This window comes from Anopheles merus, chromosome 2L (genome assembly GCF_017562075.2).
Source record: "Anopheles merus strain MAF chromosome 2L, AmerM5.1, whole genome shotgun sequence".
NCBI classification, from domain to species: Eukaryota; Metazoa; Arthropoda; class Insecta; order Diptera; family Culicidae; genus Anopheles; species Anopheles merus.
The window spans coordinates 26,801,029-26,820,703 of NC_054083.1; the positions used below are offsets into that span (position 1 = coordinate 26,801,029).

General features: G+C 47.4%; 4 protein-coding genes across 8 annotated transcripts in view; 2 read left to right on the top strand and 2 right to left on the bottom strand.

The window, feature by feature from the left end:
• Nucleotides 1-4,495, bottom strand: part of LOC121593339 — a 21,277-nt gene extending 16,782 nt beyond the window's left edge. For 3 of the 5 annotated variants that reach the window (XM_041915603.1, XM_041915602.1, XM_041915600.1), the window contains exons 1-5: nt 4,313-4,495; nt 4,146-4,232; nt 3,977-4,086; nt 3,815-3,909; nt 2,941-3,749 (exon numbers count right to left, since the gene is read on the bottom strand). In XM_041915603.1, coding sequence (XP_041771537.1) covers nt 2,944-3,749; nt 3,815-3,909; nt 3,977-4,086; nt 4,146-4,232; nt 4,313-4,345 — 1,131 coding nt within the window. In that variant the 5' untranslated portion in view covers nt 4,346-4,495 and the 3' untranslated portion in view covers nt 2,941-2,943. Of the gene's footprint in view, nt 1-1,255; nt 1,345-1,617; nt 2,600-2,940; nt 3,750-3,814; nt 3,910-3,976; nt 4,087-4,145; nt 4,233-4,312 lie in introns of those variants that run through there. The other 2 variants (XM_041915601.1, XM_041915604.1) reach the window with 2 other exon arrangements.
• On the top strand, nt 9-1,704 carry LOC121593341 (copper chaperone for superoxide dismutase). The gene is made up of 3 exons (XM_041915606.1): nt 9-501; nt 575-764; nt 841-1,704. The coding sequence occupies exons 1-3, from the start codon at nt 433-435 to the stop codon at nt 1,341-1,343; spliced, it is 762 nt and encodes a 253-aa protein (XP_041771540.1). The 5' UTR covers nt 9-432; the 3' UTR covers nt 1,344-1,704.
• Nucleotides 4,496-4,538: 43 nt separating the features above from the next.
• Nucleotides 4,539-5,247, bottom strand: LOC121593342 (probable nuclear transport factor 2). Its single transcript, XM_041915607.1, has one exon. It carries the CDS (start codon nt 5,030-5,032, stop codon nt 4,640-4,642), a length of 393 nt encoding a protein of 130 aa, XP_041771541.1. The 5' UTR covers nt 5,033-5,247; the 3' UTR covers nt 4,539-4,639.
• A 302-nt stretch (nt 5,248-5,549) lies between these two features.
• Nucleotides 5,550-19,280, top strand: LOC121593335 (protein cueball). The gene is made up of 4 exons (XM_041915591.1): nt 5,550-6,060; nt 14,264-15,881; nt 16,829-17,093; nt 17,185-19,280. Exons 1-4 carry the CDS (start codon nt 5,973-5,975, stop codon nt 17,317-17,319), a joined length of 2,106 nt encoding a protein of 701 aa, XP_041771525.1. The 5' UTR covers nt 5,550-5,972; the 3' UTR covers nt 17,320-19,280.
• The last annotated feature ends 395 nt before the right edge of the window (nt 19,281-19,675 follow it).

Here is a 19,675-nt window from a genome sequence, read left to right on the forward strand (position 1 = left end):
GCCAGTGGTCTACGAGGGGCATCGCTGCGATGTTGTTTTCGGCCGGAAGCTCTTCCCGGAGCACTGTCGCGTACCCCTCCGCTACAGCAGCACACTTCAACCGGTCCAAGTTGAGCCTTGTGTTGGGATGACTCCGTTGGTTGTTCACCACGGAGAGTTTCTGGCGCACTGATGAACATATTACGCTTTTTGGGTTGATTTTTGAAAACAAAAATGTATCGCAACAAAGTTTGTTTACGATTTTTTCGCACTTCAACAGCTCTTGACAACACGCGAGAAAGAGAGGGAATGTGAACGGACGACGTCTGACAGCGAATGGCCGTCTGACGCACCAACACACATCTAAACCTTTGACAGCCCGCTCAGGTGAGGGGTAGGAAGCAGTGCTAGGAACTGCATCGACTCGACAAATTTGCTGTAGGGCGGAAGGAGATGATTATCGACTTTTTACGTGACTTGATATTTAAGCAGCAAAAAATGACTGACCGCGGCAGCATACAGGTAATGTTCGATACCCGATTTAAAGTGCTATTTGCGCTAACCTTTCCCAGGCACAATCTCTGCCCCTAAACAGATGGAGTTTGCAGTGCAAATCCGTGGAGTGGACTGTGTGACCGATGTAAACAAAGCGCTATCCGACGCCGGTACCGTAACCATCGACGCGGATAAAGGTAGCGTGCTGATAGAAACATCCCTTCCATGGCTCGACATTCACAAGCGCATTGAGGCAACGGGACGACGAGCGGTGCTGACAGGGTTCGGAGGTATTTAATTCTCGTTTCATATTGCTTGCCGGCTTCCTTGTTGTCGTGCTTTTAATGCCTCTCCCTTTATTTACAGGACAATCTGCGGTGGCGATGGTAGATCACGGCAACGAATCGACCAACGTGCGGGGTGTGATACGGTTCTGCACCCTGTCGAGTACGCCCGGTCAAAAGGGTGCCGTCGTGGACGGTACGATCGATGGACTTTCGCACAGCGGCACCTTTCAGCTGAATGTCCACGAATGTGGTGACATCTCTGCTGGCTGCAGCTCGGTAGGCGATCTGTACGATTCCAGTCCGATCCGATCGGATGAGAATGGGCGTGCGACGATACGATTCGTGAACGACCGGCTCGACGTGAACGATCTGATCGGCCGGTCCGTTGTGATCACACAGCCAGCCGAGGCTGGTGCGCAGGAGGAGCGACGGCTGAGCTGCGGCATCATTGCCCGATCGGCGGGCATTTTTCAAAATTACAAAAAAATCTGCGCCTGTGACGGGGTAACCATCTGGGACGAACGGAACAAATCGATTGCGGCGGATCGGGACCGGGAAGCGGCACCGACGGCTAGCCTGTAAACTTTAGAAGGGAAGTGAAGCTGTTACAAATTCCATGGAAATAATGTCCCTATAGGGTATAGGGCCTGCTCTTGACCACATGCGGAAAAGGAATACAATTCCAAAACAGAGAGATTGTCGCTGTGGCGCTTTTAAGTTAGGTGTACAGGAAGGTGTGGGGATTGGGTGTGTTGCTTAACCAAAATAAATAGCCGGCAGTTTTTGGAGGCTCAAAACATTTCAATGCGTGATCGACAAAACTGATATTTTTGAATTGAAATTAGCACAATGGGCAATGGACAATCCACACAATCATCAGGTGCATGTACGGTGTACGTAAAAAAAATAAAATCCGAGTTCCGATCAAATCTCTCTATCAACAAATTCTGGCAAAGGCTTATCAGCGTTACTTCCCAGCGGATGCTTGGATGCTTCTTATTCAGTTTACATCCATACAATGGCAACCGCTTTGGTTTTGGAAATCGCAACGCTGACTTAGATTTTTAAGATTGAAAGAGTTAGGAGAAGAACAATGCAAATTACAGTCAGAATTCAATAGACTCGGCCTAATTTTTAACTGACATATAGCTAAAATGTGTCATCTACGACACTCGGGGAAGCCTCAAAGATAGGAAATAGGTATCCTACTTTAGGTGGCCGCCACTGTCGGTCCAGAGGGGGGAGGGGGGAGTAACGGGTCATGCCAGCCTATAGAGGCTTTCGAGAGTCAATCTTTGCTGAGGGCGACGGTCCATACGAGGTTTAAACCCAGGGCGGGCATGTTGTTAAGTCTGCCTAGTTGACGATTATACAGCAGAATTCCCCAACAAAAGAAGAAAAAAATAGGAAAACCACTAAACTGGATAGTTTCTTGAGTGAGATAGATGCTGCTATGTTTGAAACCAAATTAAAAAAAAGAGCAGTATTAGGGCCTGCAATGCGGGCAGGATATCTTTCAGGACCGATGGGGAATCTTAATCAGTTCTAGGACCTAGGACCAGACCCTATGGGTATGGGATCTGTTCCATTACCGGTAGGTACATGTTTCAGGATTTGTATTGAGATGGGATCAGTTCCGGCACCGATATGGATTCAGTGTAAGTTCTGGTATGGGTTCGGGAGCAATTCCAGGACCGGTACGGTTTTGGGAGCAATTCCAGAACCGGTATAGAGTCAATATCAATTGCAGGACTGGTATGATGTCAGGATCAGTTAAAGTACCGGTAATGGATTCTAATCAGTTGCAGGACCAGTGTGAGTTTATGGCTAATGTGAACCTGTAATGGATTGGATCGACATGGGTTCAGGATTAGTTCCAGGATCGGTATGGGTTCTGAACCAGTTTCTCTTAAGTCCACCAGGAGTTTAAAGTCTCATGGAATTTGCAATGTCTTTTATAAAATCCGTTGCTCGCATCCTAAAGATATGAAAGTTCTTGAAAATATCCTGCATAACCCCGTGGCCGGGCCAAATTAACTAGTAAAATCAAATGTTGGAGCGTGAGCCATAACGCAAAGCAATTTCCATGAATTTGTCCCTCTTCTCATTGTACAGTTAATGTGATTTGAGGAGAAACAATTTAAAATCTTTCTTAAAAAAAATGCACATTACTACTCACCCACTAATCCTCCAGCACGATCGTACACTCCGGTGCCTTCAGCTGGGCGATGTGAGCCCGGCAAAGCTGCTTGTAGTTGAGCACGTAATCGTTACACTTGGCCGGGGCGGAAATCGCTATTGTCGCATGCACACCGAGCAGCTCCAGGTTCCGCTCGGCCGGTATTAGCGCCGTCAGCAGCTCCATCGTGCCGATGAACTGGTCCCGCTTCACGCTGTACGTCATCTCGCCGAACGTTTGCTTGTACCAGGCCGGATACGTCCCCAGCACGGCCGTATTGGCGGAGCAAATTTCACGCGCAAACAGCAGCACCAGCTGTAGCTGGCTCATCAGCCCCGTCTCCACCACGGTCCGGAACAGATCCTTGATGAAGCTTTTCAGCAGCCGCTCGTCCGGCTCATCGGTCGTCGCCCTAGCCGCTTGGGACAGCAGATAGAGTGCGTGCTTGAGGGAAAAGGGACACGATCGCTTCAACAACTCTTTCAGCACCTCTAGCAGGTTGGCCTTGTCACGGATCAGCTCGATCAGCAGCCGTTCGAAAACGGTACCGGTGAGGATGGTTTGCATCTCTTCCCGCCACTGGTGCTGCCGCCCGATGGCTGCGTCCAGGTCGAGCGGACCGCGTTCGGAACCGAGCAGTAGCTGCAGATGCTCATTAATCACCATTTTCTGCTCGTGCGTGCGCAAACGGGTCCCGATTGCTTGCAGGTAATTGTGCGGAATCACGTTCGGATTGTCGTTCAAGTCGTTCAGCAGCGTGCGAAAGCTTTCCTTCAGAACGTTGGTGAGCGATTGGGATTGAACATTCTCTAGGGGATATGAAAGGGTGTTTTGGGGTTAGAATGGAATCGATTGCACGATGTTAGCCCATTACCTTGGTAGGCGTAGCGAACGATGTGCGCTAGCAGGCTGTACTCCGCTTCCAGAAAATCGTTCAGAATCTGTTGCATTAGCTCGATCGAATCAAGGCTGAAAAAGGATACGCTTGGACATAAAATCAAGTGGAAGGGATGATGCTTGTCCAAAACAGTCCTACCTGAGGATGTATTCACTCGCTGTCAGAATGTTCGCTTCCTGCAGCAAACTCAGCACTCGTGCACTGCCTACATTCCATTCCTGGCGCTGGAAAGCTTCCCTCAGGATGTCCTGCGGTGACGTGATCATGAATTTTGAGTCATTACCCGATCCCGGTTCCCTCATCTCACCTTTTCCTTGTACCCAAGATGCTTCAGCTGTGCCCGGTACTCTTCCTCGTACGGCAGGTTTAGCATACCGATGCGATGTCTCGTTTCCTGCCAAAAGTAGCATCGAAGTACACATTGATTGACATGCACAAATATGGACCGAAAAAAGAAGGCAAATTTTCACCCACCTTTACCAAATGCTGTGTCGCAGTGTATCCCATCGTCTCCTACGTTCCCCGTGCGACCAAAGCGCGCCCTTTTCAAAACACAACGCGACCAACGTCTAGAACTGTCACAACAAAGCCCTTCGTGCAGTGTTCGACGCTCTTCGGCCCCTCCCCTTCCCCTATGATATCTCTACCAACTTTCTCAACGCTTCCTGAACCTTCTATACTCGTCCCTTTTTTATGTGTGTGTTGTAAAGTAACCCATATGTTTATTCAGTAAAGTGTACAGCAACATTTGGTGTTGTTCGAACCGAGCAGCATCTCCTTCGCTTCCCTTTCGTTAACGCTTCATGCCGAGTTGTGAATGTTGAGCCGGAAAATGTCGTGCGCACAGAAAAACGTCCCCCCGAGCGGCTTCAGCACGAACGTCTGGGAGTAGGCGTGCGGCGGATCCTCGTCACACTGCAACCGGCCGAGCACGTTGATCAGCACGCCACCGTCAAACATTGGCTGGGAGTCGACCGCCGTCAGCACGCGCTTGATGTTCTGAAACGTGAGACTCTGTAGCTTCTCCAGGATCTTGGCGGCGCCCTGTATCTGTTGCCCCTCGAACGTCATGAAGGAGAGCTCCGCGTTGTACAGGTTCACCAGGCTGGGCCGCTGGGTCGAGTCGTCGAACAGCGCGTAGTACTGCGTCACGAACCCCTTGCCAATCTCCTCGTACTGGGGGTTTATGGCCATCGTTTACCGTCGTGTACCGGGCGGGTTGGGGGGAAAACGATACGGACGAACGTAGAAAAGAAAAAAACCGGACGAGACGGACTTGGTGGCGCTCTGGGCGTACGGGAATGCGTTTTTCTCTCTTTTCTTTCGCTACTTTTACCTGCCCGGCTAGCTGACAGTGCGTTGTTTTCTTGTTGCTGTTCTTGTTCTTGCTCGAACGGTGACAAGTGACAGCTGGTGCCTTGCGTTGACGTACACGTCAGACGAACTCAAGCCCGGTTAGCACACGTGCAAGCAAAGGTTGGGTGGCGGAAAAGTGAAAAGAATTAAGTAAACCGTTCGCAAACTGTTCAACTATTCATACTTGATTGTGCAAATATACGAGTTAAATATGGTTTGCAAATGGATAAGCCTAAACTCCTTCAATCATGAATGAAAAAGGACATTTTTCAACCCATCCATCCAACCCTGTCAAGCACGTCCAGCTCGCCACCTGTCACAACACCGCTGACAGCTCTCGCAGGGGAAGGGGACTACGTGATTTCACGACACGGATTCGGTACCGTGCAGCAAAAAAAAAGCGGACCACCTTTTGCAATCGAAAACCAAATGCCGAATGGTGCAGACGCCTCGCTTCGCTCTCTGTGCCGTCCGCGCGTGTAGTGTGATGAGTGTGAAGCCGTAGCTAGCTTATCTCTCCGCACGTTTCCTGCAAACTGTCCAACAGCCTGCCGCACCGGAGCACCGCAAGTTGGCGGATTTCCTATCGCTGGGGATCCAGCGTTTTTTCACGGGCCGTGTGTTTGTGATTGCGTGAAAACGTGGAATTGCGAGTTCGTGGTGAAGTGTGCGTTTAGTGCGTTATCACACCGGCTCGTGAAACTTCTTCCCTCAACTTCAGATCAGTGTGCGTGCGTGTGCTTGCGTGTGTGTTTCTGTGTTGGCCAAATCATCCAGCATGAAGAGTCCTTGCCGTGCTGCGGCAGGATGGTTGGTGCTACTTCTATCGTCATGCTGCCTCGGTTATGTCATAGCCACCGAATGGGGTAAGTGCGGCAACGGGATGTGTTAGGCGGGGGGACTCGCGCCTTCTTGCGATTGCGGACGTCGTCACTGGGCGACGGCGCTCGTGACCAAACACTGTGACGACCAAGTCGAGGAGTGCAGAAAAAAAAGAAAAACATCGTTTCTTTTTTATCTCGCGCATCCAAAAATAATCATTTTCAGCATACCCGCCCATACGAAACGGTTCGGGAGTTTACTACACCGGTTGTCGTTGTAGTAGCGTGTAGTAGGGCCGCCTTGCCCGAGACGTGTTGCTACTCTCGCCCAGTTCCTTACCTGCTTCAAAGGTGGGCGGTTATTTAACGTTTGCCTCAAATGGCCATTGGTGTGCATCCTTTTTGGCACGCGCGTGTGTAGCTCCGAGGACTTTGCAAACTGTGGTGAAATTAGTCGCCAAAGCAACAGAGCCGCACACTCCCTCATCTACATAATTGTGAAAGGAACTTGGTGCAGATTGCTTTGATCGTGCATCATATTGGATTATGTGGTTGCCAAACAATGTAGAAAAGAAAATCCTATTACCTATTACAAATACTATAACTGGAATCGAATAAGTTTATTTGAAACTCAATTTAAGCGTATCGTTAATTACCGTTAGCCTCTGGGGTTCTAATTCGAAGGCTCCACCAACAACCATTGCTCAAGCGCCAACCGCTGTAAAGTTGTTTGGTCCTTCGAACCGGATTTTTTTACTTTGAATAGAGTTTTTTGGGAATTTTGACGATTTATAATACTCTTATTAATTGTTGATTGTATATTGATTAAAGTTTGAACTGATTCAAAATTCTCTCTTTGTTTATCCAGCTGTTTGTGTGTGTTTTTTATGGTTTACGATCAGTTATTCAGTCAGTTAGCTAATATACTAAAGGTCTTTCCTTTTATTTTATCTTTTCGAACTCCCCCGTACGATCGACAACCACTTCGACCAGACATATTAAGCTCTGTCTGACGCTTTCATTAGACAATGACTGTTTGCACCATCGCCCGACTACCATAACCAGGCCGCGTTTTCCTTCGGTTCGTCGGTTTCAGCCTATCGAACCAATTATACGTTCCCGTACTTTGAACTGTGCAGATTTCGCGCAAAGGCCAACTGATTTTTGTCTTTGGCCTTTTTTTATTTTGGAAAGTCAAAACTGCCCCAACAACAAACGGCGGTCAAAAGTCCATTCCATTCGTCACGTACGCACATCGATCTCCGGTGGAGTGTTTCGGGGGAAGTAGAGAGGTGGACGAATATTATATGTTTTATTACTCCTTCACTCTGCTCCACTATGCTTAGGGGACGGGGTAGGACTTTGGTTTTTTCGTTATAGTTTTGCACCAGCGCTCCAATGAATGATTGAAACGCCCAAGCCCAGACGAACTCCGCTCGAAGGAGTTCACACCACGATCACCAGAGGGTGAGGGGAGAGCCACAGCACCAAACCACCGCATTGGTCCGCAATGAACTTGATTGAACGTTCCGCCAAAGTTGTCATTTAACGGCCCGCTTTCCTCTCGTTCGTCTCTCGTGATCATGATCGTGATCATCGTGTGCGCAAAACAATCAACAGCAATGAAAGTGACACGCGTTTGAAAGTGTCCTTTGGCGGTATGGTTTTTCTCGGTTCAAAACCGTTTCACCATCCAAAGCTTGGGAGAGATAGAGAGAAAGCGCGCAAAAAGAGAGGCAGCAAATAAAATCCCCAAAGGTTCCCTCACCCATCAACCGGGTGATGAACGTTAGTAAATATGTTCTGATTTGATTGTCAGCTCTCCCCGACACGTTCGAACAATTCATAAGACGCATTTTGCGAGCTGTGGTTTTTGATAAGACACGCTCCAACTAAATGGTTGGATGTAAAATGGTTGCTACATATTATGGTTGATCCTCCGGGATGGGATTGTTTCATTGCATGTAAACAATTGTTTAATCAATTTAATCTGTTTACAATCTCTAGTGATCGAGCAGCGGTCCGTGATGCTTAGAAGGATTATTGGTTCTATACTGGATTTATTTTTAAAACGGTGTTCCCCTCTGGACCTGTGGAAAACCTATATTTAGTAAACTGTTTCGTTTCAAAGTTTACATCGACAAACAACAGAAGAATCCTCCTTCAAAATAAGTGACATTTCACCTCTATACCGTCAATCCGCTGACGGTGTCTTAGTTCCTCGGCCGGCTTCAATGGCAATGACGCGATCGTTTTGGCCATATTTGGCTTATCAAAAATAAGAACCGCATACAAACCACTACACACGCAATCTCCTGAAACATGCCTCCTGCCGAAGAGAAACGAAGAAAAAAAAACAACAAACGTCCCAAGGCGCCAAAGGTGGCCAACAGGCGCGGCAGAACGTTGATAAGGCCAACGTGTGCTCCCTCAGTTATCTTGCACCGGCTTTGGTGGTAAATCTTTGCACCATTACACCGACACGACGAACGGTAGTGGTGATGCGGCAATGTTTTGCGACTGTGAACGATTCAATCGAGCTTGTATTTAAAGGCACAATTCAAGGTTACCATCATCACCTTTACGGCGGGAGCATACGCAAAGATGTTGCAACGCATTTAGCTTTTTTTTTTTTAATGAAGTATTCATAGGGATCAGCATCCTGTTGAATGTATAAATAAAGAAATATCGTTCACGTTTAGGGGCGATTCGGTGGTCTATTCGATAGATGCGTTGTCTACCAGTAAACCGCTCGGGATTGATTCCCATACGGATCCCATCCACACATAGTTAGAACTTTCTGGTTGTTTGGTATAACACAATAAGCCTCTAAAGCCTCAAAAGACAGGCATATATAGACCTCTACATAATGGACCTTGATCGCATCGTAGGTCAATTACGTCAAAGAAAAATAATAACTGTTTAAATAGAGGCTATAGGGGCGTGTGCGCCATCAAATCGTTCTTTAATGGTAGGACGACTGACTCGCCCCGACACAATTAAGTAATGGGTTTTGTTCTACTCTGATGTGAGAGCACCCTTCAGCAAATAAAAACTTGTTATATCTTTCTTTTAAATTCTATTCATTAAATAAGAAGCTTGCGACAATTATCCTTGAAACCTGTTCAGGCTTCTTCAACCCTTAAATTCTACAAGAAGGAAGATATTTTCAGAAGTTTAGCCTTCCAAATGAACTCCACGGTTTAAATTATTTGTAAATTTAAACAAGCTTTTCCTTTCAAGATATGTTGAACATTCATTCATCTTTTTTGCAGTTATTTGGCTTACGCTGTACTAGCTAAACCACAATCCCTAGACTAAATCTTTCATTACCATTGGATAGATCATCTTTTAGAGCAACGATTAAATTAAAGATTCATTTTTATTAATTTGATCACATTTTAACCTGGATTCGATGTCTAACCATTGATAACTTCTATGCTTACTCCTATATGGGGGTCACAGTTGGGATAATCATTTAGTTTTCATTAGCAAAGAGAGCCACTGGCCTTCTCAGACTACATACAAAAGATTAAAGATTGAAATGATTGTAATAAAATGAAATAAGAATACTAAAAAAAAATGTTAAAAACAATGTTAACATATCTGCCCCAACATCTATAGTACTAAACCATTCAAGCTAAACCATAAATTCAATTGGCCTCTGGCTCTTTAGAGCGGTTAACTGTGATCATTTATCAAAGAACTATTCCAGGTTCGTGTTTTATAATCCTTGGACAAGACGAGAGAAATCGAAGGTTGACGTACAATGTGTACATTTAAATACTAGCTAAAGCTCCCTAAGCCAGACCCGAAATTATGCGCGACAAAACCATTGCGTTTCATGAAAACCAGTTATTCCAGAACGGACCCCACGTGTCCGCTGTAACCTCACACGGCGCTACTCTGCGCCGTCAACAATCGAGCCAAAAGGATCGTGACCGGTAGTGGCACGGCACGACATAACAAATCAAACCTTTAATGCTGCAACCACCTGTTGAAACAACATGCTCCGGACTCTGCTCTCTGTCGCCGTTGTGAATGGATGCTGTGGTCGTCCCTATGCGCCTGTCCGGAAACGGTGAGAAAACAACCCTCTCCGGGTTCATTGTACCCCTTCCCACATACTTACACTTCCTGCTGGACGGTTAGTAAGTGTAATCGAACCACCTTTTTTTACCCTGTCCATCTTAACCGTTACAGTCCAGACTGGCGGTGATCTGTTGATATTGTTGTTTTAAAATTCCCTCTTTTTTTGCTGTAAATTCAACTGCAAGCCCCCGATCAGTCTCTCGTGCAGGTGCCGGTGTCCGACAGGTTTTTCGTGCGGCACGATTTGACCCTTTGTATTTCCCACCCGCATGCCGGAACCGGAGCGAAGGGGCAACGGTTTGTAACGCGATTGTTGCTGCTTCCGTTATGCGTTCTTGCTTCGAGCTCTTTGTTTTACGCCAGCATAAGAGTTTGCTTGATGGAGTAGTGAGTTGAGGGATTGTGCTAAAACGAAACAAAAAAACCCTCACAAACATGCAACCACCGACTGATGGGGGGACGAGAGAGAGGTAGGTCAGATTTACGTCAAAACCCGTGTGCGCGCACGATCGCCGGTATGTTGGGGTTCTGTTTTCATTAAGGGAGAAGGAACACGATCGACAAGTGCGGCGCAGTTGTGCCAATCCAAGCTCTACTTCCTTCTTCTAAGCTGCGTGAAGGCATGTTTGTTTGTTTTTGGTAGGAACAATCCGCTTCAATTCTAGCGCAATACGCAAAGGCAATAAGTTGCGTTGCGTACTAAAATTAGGTGACGCCGGTAAGGTGTTCAAAAATACAGCGCACCAATATTGCAGTTTTGCGTTTTTCATTGTCTGTTCTATTTCCTTTTTTTTAGTGTTAGCCCCATTTCGGACAGGAAATGGAGGTCCGAAAAAAAATCGCTGCTCGCAAGGCCAGCAGTCACCGACGATGGTCGCCAGCCCAAACGAACCTGCAAGTGTCCATGAACCCTCTCGCCTAACCCGACGGCGTGCCTCCTCCATCCATCACACGAAAGCGAAAGTGTACGCGCAATGGTGGCGGCGGCGTGATTCTTGACACGATTTTGGCGCTGCTACCCACAGCTGCTACCGGAAGAACCGCGTGAAGGTGCTGCTGCAAGCTTCCGGTTGCGGCCGATTGTTTAATCCATCACTAGAAACGGATCTTTTTCGGGTCGACGGGGTGCAGATTTCCCCTTAGGAGACTACTACCGATCGGCTTGAAGGCATGCGGCACAATACGCTCTCTTAGCACCTAGCACACATTTGCTAATCAAACGGGCGGAACCGACGCGTGGGCACGACTCTGATTGTGTAGCTGTGTGTTGAATGTTTTTACTATTGCTCTTCTTTTCCCACTGTATCGTTGGCAACCGTCACACGGAAAGGGGTGATAACAGGGCAACATTTTTCACCAAACACCGCTATCGACGTGTCCACATGGTACCACCGACGATGAAGCTGATGATGGTGATTGGTATCGACGATATTTGCCAAAAATTGAACTAGTAAACGCATGTAGCGGGCCAGGCTCGTGATTTGTTCGATCCACTTTTAATCACGATCACGGTGCCGAGACCCAATCGTGACGTGACTTTTCCAGCCGACGTCGATTGCGTCTGTCGTGCGGATTCGGCGGCGGCACCTCTGAAGTGGCGTTGCGTATTATTTACAGCCCGTCCAGATAATCGGTAACTGGATCCAAAACTACTCCAAACCGAAGTGGAGACAGTGTCCAAATCACGTACAAACAACAGATGAACAAAGCTTGTAATTGAAATGCATTTAAATGCCCGCTAATGTTGTGGCCATTAGATTTTCTTGTTCAACGCGCTTATCAATCAACTTATGAAAAAGATGGTCATTTTTTAAAAGGAAAGCAGCGCATATCAGCGTTCATTTGACAGCGTTTATCAGAGTTTGAATCCCGCAATGACGCACAGTCACTCTGAGTCGCCCGCGAACGTCTTGTTTCGTAATGGTTTCGTGGGTGATTGAACGCTTTCTCACGTGGTAGGTGGTGGTGGTGGTGGGTGTACCTTCCAGAAAGTGACCCCGCCAATCGCACAAAACATTAGAACCTTCTAGACAATGCATTCCATTAGTGGGCGCCGATAGACGATCCCGTCCAAAGCCAAACCACTACCCCGTATGCGATTGTTTTCTAAGCAATAATGACACCTGTAAAAACGAAACGATAGTTTTGCCTACGGCACGGTAGGTTTTCTTTTTCCTGGTGTGCGTCTCTTCTAGTGCACTTGTGATGTTTGAGTAAACTTCTCAGCTCAGTAAAACGCACACTCACTCGTCGTCGCACTGGCATTTGTGTGTTTAGTTATTTCAAGTGTGAACTGTTGCCGGAGAAACCAGATACACTCTGTTACCTGTAACAAAAAACTGGGGGGTGTAATTCTGGGTAGCGAAAATTCCAGCAACGATCATATTTCGAAAATTCCATGCGGAGATATCCTCTCAGAACGATGATCTACGGTGCTACAATGTCTGTCCGCATTGCATTATCGCGTCATTAGCGTGCGTCTAGACGCCTATTGTTCAGGGTTTTTTTTTTTTTCATTCCAGGTTACATTTTATGAACCCAATTTATACAGCTGGACTTCCCGCGGAAGAATACATTTAAATAAAGAGCTGGATAGTGATCTTTCTTTGCAAAATCCCAGAATAATGCGCAATCAAAATCAACCCTGTTTCAGAAAAGGAAAACACACAAATCATCAGCTTCCTGCCAATGCTCCTCGCGTGATCCTCTTTTTTATCAACAAAAACTGCACAAATTCTGCTGATCCATGGAAATGCGCGAAACGCGCTGTAAGCGAATTTTGCAACCCCGCGAGAGAAGAGAACACGTCCAACGAAACCGAACGTTTGCTGCATCGCACGTAACACAATCGGTCGGCGGAGTCAGCAAGAAGGGGTTCCGGTTTGAAGGGGGCCACTGCAAACCACCATCGCGATGGTGCATAGCCGTGGCATCTAATTTGTAACACAAGGTTCCTCACCTTTGCCAACCTTCTAGATGCCCGGCACCGCATTGACCATCAGCGAGCCACGGCATTTTAACTGTTGTGCGGTGGTGTGCTTGCAAATGTGCGAGACATAATTTGCACATTCGGTTGCTTCTGTGGCCATTAGCACGGCGCGGCACTGTGCAGCGGTCGTGATGAGAGCGCTCCATTTCGGGCCCCCCTGAGGCGGAATGTGGAATTAACTGCGAGTTGCGTTGAATTGCTTTTGAAGGCAGTTTTTTTTTTTGGGTTCGAAATTCGATTGCCAACGTTGAGAATTTCTTCGTAAAATTGCTGCTTTTAGGTTTTTAGTACAAAATTGATGATGGTAGGCAAGATGGTAGGAAGGAAGACATGCAAATAAAAGAAAATTTCCTTTTTTCAGTGTTTAAGTTGGCACTAGGCTTACGTGAACATTCTTCCCCTGATTGTGGTTTATCAACTATGCCACTTTTATTTCCCCTTTAACACGCCTTTATACACTGTCTCCTCCCGGTGGCTATCTTATCGATATGTTTGATCATAAACATTATTGGGTAGCAGCACACACCGATCCGATCGGAGAGGGGTGAGTGGTTTTAACGCCCCGATAGGAGAGGGATAGCCGACAGCCCATCCTAAAACACCTAATGTCTGCCAATTTGTGTCGATCTTGCGTGAGAAGATAGCAGCATTTTGCAAGCTTGCCTAATTCCTGGTGCAGATTAGGGTTGGGTTTCATGAATCTTTTTTTTTAGATACGTTTCATATTCATGCATATGAATCTTCAGTGATGAGTGATTCGAATTTCGAGTCGAATCTTCAAAGATTCATGAATCTCTAATGATTTACAAATCTTCAAAGATTCATGAATTATTGTCAAAAAGCCTGTATAGACTGGTATGACCACGTAGGTTATTACGCCAAGAAGAAGAATAATAAAAAGCTTAAGCTCTATGAACGTTTAGAGATTTATAAATCCCTTGATTAATTCATTAATCTTTCGAGATATAAGAATCTTTTGAGATTCATGAATCTTTCCAAATGAGATTCAGATTCATTGAATCATACCAAAGGTTCATTCCGATTCATGAATCTGAATCAAATTTACCCAACACTAGTGCTGAATGGGCGGGATCTTATTCCAAGTTTAAAGAAAAACGTTTACTAATTCCAATTCTCTTACGCAATTCTCTCTTCCCATCAAAACAGCGGCGGCAGTGACCACGGACAATGGCATTTTGTTTTTCGATTCCAACTGGCGCAAGATTTCGTCGGCCGCGCATCAGTACAGCCGCATCTCGGCGTTCGCGTACGACGAGGTGCTCGGCAAGCTGTACTTTGCCGATCTGGACCATCCCGAGTATCGGCTGTTCGCGCTCGACTACGACGATACGGACGAGCTGCACAAGGTGACGAAGCTGTGGCCGAAATCGGCCGAAACCGCCTACATCAGCGGTATGGCGTTCGATCATCTCGAGCGCCGGCTGTACTGGACGGAGAAAGGCACCCGGTCGGTGTACTACGTGGCGATTGATGATCTGCTGAGCTCGACGCGATCCGCCGCTACTGCGGCGAACGGAACGGCTGCTGCTGCTGCTGTTGAAGCAACCACCAGTGCACCACCGCCATCAACCTCCTCGCCCGTGCAGCTGGTCGCCACGGTGCAGCCCGATCACGAGCTGGCCGGCCTGGCGATCGACGAATGCCGCCGGCATCTGTACTGGACCAACTGCTACCCGAAAACGTCCAACATTGTGCGCGCCGCCATGAACGGTACCGTGCTGAACGTGCACGAGGAGCAGGTGTACCTGCCGAAGGGCATCACGGTGGACCACTACCGCAACCGGCTGTACTGGGTGGAGAAGAAGTACGGCCGCCGGTACACGATCGAGAGCGCCGATCTGGAGGTGAACGATCAGCGCACCCTGCAGACCGGGCTCGACCGGCTGCCGGCGGACATTGCGGTCAAGAACGATTACATCTACTGGACCGACCAGGAGAACAATGAGATCTACGAAATGTCCAAGGAGCCGAACGCACCGTCCCGCACCGTGTACCGGGGCGAACATCCGTCCGCGGTGATACTGCGCGCGAACCTGCTGCTCGAGCATCAGCGCAACAATCCCGACTGCCGGTCGGTAGTGGACCGCATCCTGGAGAACATGCAAAACAGCAAACCGGCGAGCGTGCTGCAGCAGGAAACGCAACAGCAGGGTCAGCTGACGGTGTGTCTGAACAACGGTACGGTTAATCATCACACCAACACGTGCCTCTGCCAGCCGGCCTTCGGTGGTAAGCTGTGCGAGATAGATCTGTGCAATAACTACTGCGCCCAGGGCAGCTGCCGTATCGGGCGCGATAATCGCCCCCGGTGTGACTGCGACCGGCGGTACGAAGGGGACCGGTGCGATCGGAACCGTTGCGATGGGTTCTGCCTGAATGGGGGCCGGTGTCAGTTTAGCAACGGTACTGCTGGGCGGACGGAGGTGGAAAGCGATCGGACGTGCCTGTGCGAAAGCACCGGCTACAGTGGGGCACGGTGTGAGAATCCAATCTGCGGGACGGATTACTGCTACAACGGGGAGTGCTACGTGGAGGACGGCAAGCGGCCAAAGTGCCGCTGCAAGGCAGGCTACCGGGGCGAACGGTGCGAGGAGTACAGCTGCAACAACTACTGCCTGAACGGGGGTCACTGTACGCTCGGCAACGAGACGACGGTGCCGGAGTGCGAGTGTGGCGAGGAGTTTGCCGGCCAGCGGTGCGAAATTGCGGTCCGGCTGTGCAGCACCTACAACGAGGATCCGCAGTGGCAGCAGTACTGTTTGGGGTAAGCGTTTTGGGGCGACCGACTAGTAGTGCGAGCTCGTAATTGGACCTACCCGAATTCGATTCCGTGTTCTGAATCAATTCTGGAGCCGATATCGATTCCGGCACCAATTCCGGAGCCGATTCCAATTCCGGAGCCAATTCCGATTCCGGAGCCGATTTCGATTCCGGAACCAGTTCCAGAAAACTTCGAAGCTAGGCGGAATCGATTCTGACAAAAACATATTTTTTTTCAACACTACGACCGACCCACAACGGTGATCAACCTAACGTAACGTCTCTAACCATGACCCAACCAACTCTCCGAAGTTGATCTATCTTTTAAAATCTCTTTCACGAGCGTCAAAAACGAATTGCGCCTTAATTCCCCAAGGGCGAGAAACGAAACATTCACCGAAAAGCCAGGTGCGCCATCGATCTTTTGTTGCTTTTACTGTTGCCAGTTGGAAACAAAAAATGCGCAGAAAAAAAGCACTTAAACGTGAATAGCTAAATACGCACATGCTGTTGATGCTGTGCGCGAAACTGGTTTTCGTGAGAGGACGCAGAGGGGAGACATAAACAATTGTTTATGTTGTTCCACCAACGGTCGTCGGGGATTAGCGAAGGAAGGGAGCTGTTGTCGCGTTGACATTGTTGCAGCAATTTAAACAATAACAAATTAACAAACACTGCGATAGAGAAAGAGAGAGATTAACTGGATTGTGAACGTAGATTTGCATCCTGGAAGGGTGTCGTTTAATCGTTTGATTAATGATCGACTGGTGGGGAAGGGTTCGAGTCGTGATATGGTGTGGGGTGAGAGGACACATTGCTTGATAGAGTTAGAATGATGTTAAAAAAAAGATTCGTAAGCAGATTAAACAAACTCCTTCCTGTTTGCTTATAGATTTGAAAACCAAAACGGTTGCTTAACGATCTTTTTTAACACATTGTTTTTGGTTGCAGCATCTCGAAAACCTTACCACTGATGGAACCGAAGGTAACCTACTGCAAGGAATCGTTCAACCGCACCGTCGTCTACACGTCACTGTGCTTTACCGTCTCGTTCGCGCTGCTGCTCGCGGTCGTGCTCGTCGTCAGCCGGATGATGAAACCGCCGCGGCCACGCATCACCAAGAAGATGGTCGTCACACCGATGACCTCCCGGCCACCGACGACACAGTGCGAAATTACGATCGAAAACTGCTGCAACATGAACGTATGCGAAACGGTAAGGGAAAAACTAAAAGAAAGAAAGGCAAATGGAAAGATGGGCGAGCATTAATTTGGATGGTTTTTCTTTCTTTCTCTCTTTTCTACAGCCCTGCTTTGACACGAAGCTGCTGAAAAAATCGAAAAAAGAGGACAAACAGTTCCTGCTGGAAGACATCGAGGACGTTGGCGGCTCCTACCGCAAGCTGCCCAACTGTGGCGACGGAACGGCGGAGCGCAAATGAGGACCGTTCGCTCCCGGCCGTGGTAGACTAATGGATAATAATGCCTTCTTCGCCTGGCTGCCAGCAGCAGCAGCTCGATGGTGGTCGATCGGTGAAATGGCCGCCAGAAGGAAGTCTGATTGAACAGTCGATAGTGCGCGCACGATCGGTGTGAAGAGTGAGCCACAGCACGTGGCTTCGTTTACGTCCGGTGGTGTGCACACAGGGGGATGCAAAGCTGGCTGGCACTGCTTACAGGCTAGTTGCGGTAGTGATAGCGTTTTAGATTACCTGCCGGGAGGAGGGTGTTGCACGCTAGGTGTGCTCCTCCGTGAAAATACACAGCCATTGTCACCGCCACAGAGAGAGAGTGTGTGTGTCCGTGTCTCCGTGTGTGTTTGTGGGGCAGCTTAAGAGGTACAGTTTATCAGATGATCATTTGATGGGCAGCTAGAATTTATTCTTCTTCTTCTGTACAAAAGCACTCTCCTTTCGTTTGCTGTAAAGCAGCATAGTAAAGAACCCCTTGACAAAGGCTTCATTTTATAACAATATACTGCACAATAGTACAAAATTCTCGTTAGAACCTTTCACTCTAAAGCCCATAGACCAACACACACACACACACACACACACACACGGATATACCATAAAGGACATGCTAGTTTGTTATGTTCAATTTCCAACACAACAAGTTTCAGTACAGTGAAGAAGCTGCAGTTGGCAAAACCACCAACCTCCAAGTTCCTGCAAATGTGTTTAAAATGAATGAAAACACATTTTAGAAGAATTATATGCCAGGTTCTTCTACCGCGCTTACTCTGTAGTATATGTATCTGAGTGCTTAACTTGCAAACGATAAGACCGACCAGTGTTTCAGCCTAGCGCTGAACATTTAAATCATATGCCCTTTCGAACAGGGATCACTCTCGCTCAGTTTGTACATTAATTTAAACCTTTAAACCCGCTGTGAAACACGGTGCACGCCGCCGGTAACTTAACCGAGATGTTTCGAGCCGCCGTGGTTTGAACATCTATGAGGGGGAAAATGATGTAGTGTTAGAAATCACCTCGCGCTTCTTCATCCATCATATTCATTCGTTTTGCTTGTTTGTTTATTATGCATATAAATAGGTGTTTTTTTTTTGGTTTGGTTTGGTTTGGCCGCCAATATCCCGTTAACTTTCACCATTGCCCACATTATGTTGCGTTTAGGGTTTAATTTATTTAACTTTAAAAAAAGAAATCATACATAGTTAGCGGGCTTCCAGATAAAAAGGAACAAAGCTGCCCCCTCCCAAGGGTAGTTAGTTTTCTGTTATTGTTATCCTTCCGCAAACCCAAAATGTCTCGCAAAACGTAGATACCGCCTTCCTCCCCCCAAAGAGAGCCATAGAGAGCAGAATTCTTGTGTGTGTGTGTTTTTTTTAAATAGCGTGCAACGTTATTGTCGAAACGTCCAAGACGCGGTGAGAGCCTGATTGGAATTGCTGTTAGCACCGACAGTAGTAGTAAATTGAGGAAAAAAGCGCAGTGCAAACAAAACAAAACACAAACAAACAGACACCCACAAAAGGTCCTAGCGCGAAAGGAATGAAACAGATCTAATAACGGCAGGCGCTGCCTCAATATTCTATTGGAATTGTTAACTTTTAGGAAGATAGTAGTGCTTATATGAAATCATACACAAACACACACTTACACCGTGTTACTTAAAATAGAAACATAGGAAATGTGATGGAATCGGGGACAGGAAAAACTGAAATAGTTAAAAAAAAAAGGGCAGCAAAAACCAACAGAGAGAGAGAAAGGAGAAGGTCTAATATCCACATGAGAATATGTGATATTAGATAAGTTTATAGTTCAAAGTGAACAACTTTATAGTGTGTATATTGCAGGAAGTGGTACAACACGATGTAAGTAGCAATATTTTCAAAAAAGACTTATTTTAGATAAAAAAAAAATACAATGGAAAAGCAGTACGATTATTGATTGGGTTTAGTGTGAAGTGTCCGAAATTAAATTCAAGTGTTTTCACTTGAATCGAAGTGGACGTTATCACGACTTATATCTCTCTCTTGTTGACCTGCTCACGATAGAGCACGTCGGTGTGACATGGCCCGGTCAACAAATAATTCTCCAGGATGCTCGGTCCCTGACGGCAGCCTCCCATCCATTCAGGCACCCAATCTCCGACAGGTCTCGCTTCACCTGGTCCAGTCATCGAGTTCGCTATGCTCCCTTGCGCCTTATGCCGAACTGAGGATCCCTGACGAACACCTTCGTGGTAGGGCATGAGTCCGGCATCCTCATGACATGCCTCAGGTATCGTATCATGCCAGCCTTCGTCACCGTCAGGATGCTCGGTTCGCCGTAC

Excerpts from the sequence above, each read along its gene's own strand:
- LOC121593341 (XM_041915606.1), top strand. The coding sequence starts at position 433 with ATGATTATCGACTTTTTACGTGACTTGATATTTAAGCAGCAAAAAATG. Across the intron at positions 502-574 it reads CTGACCGCGGCAGCATACAG|ATGGAGTTTGCAGTGCAAAT; the intron begins GTAATGTTCGAT and ends GCCCCTAAACAG. Across the intron at positions 765-840 it reads GGTGCTGACAGGGTTCGGAG|GACAATCTGCGGTGGCGATG; the intron begins GTATTTAATTCT and ends CTTTATTTACAG.
- LOC121593342 (XM_041915607.1), bottom strand. The coding sequence starts at position 5,032 with ATGGCCATAAACCCCCAGTACGAGGAGATTGGCAAGGGGTTCGTGACG.
- LOC121593335 (XM_041915591.1), top strand. The coding sequence starts at position 5,973 with ATGAAGAGTCCTTGCCGTGCTGCGGCAGGATGGTTGGTGCTACTTCTA. Across the intron at positions 6,061-14,263 it reads TGTCATAGCCACCGAATGGG|CGGCGGCAGTGACCACGGAC; the intron begins GTAAGTGCGGCA and ends CCATCAAAACAG. Across the intron at positions 15,882-16,828 it reads TGGCAGCAGTACTGTTTGGG|CATCTCGAAAACCTTACCAC; the intron begins GTAAGCGTTTTG and ends TTTTGGTTGCAG.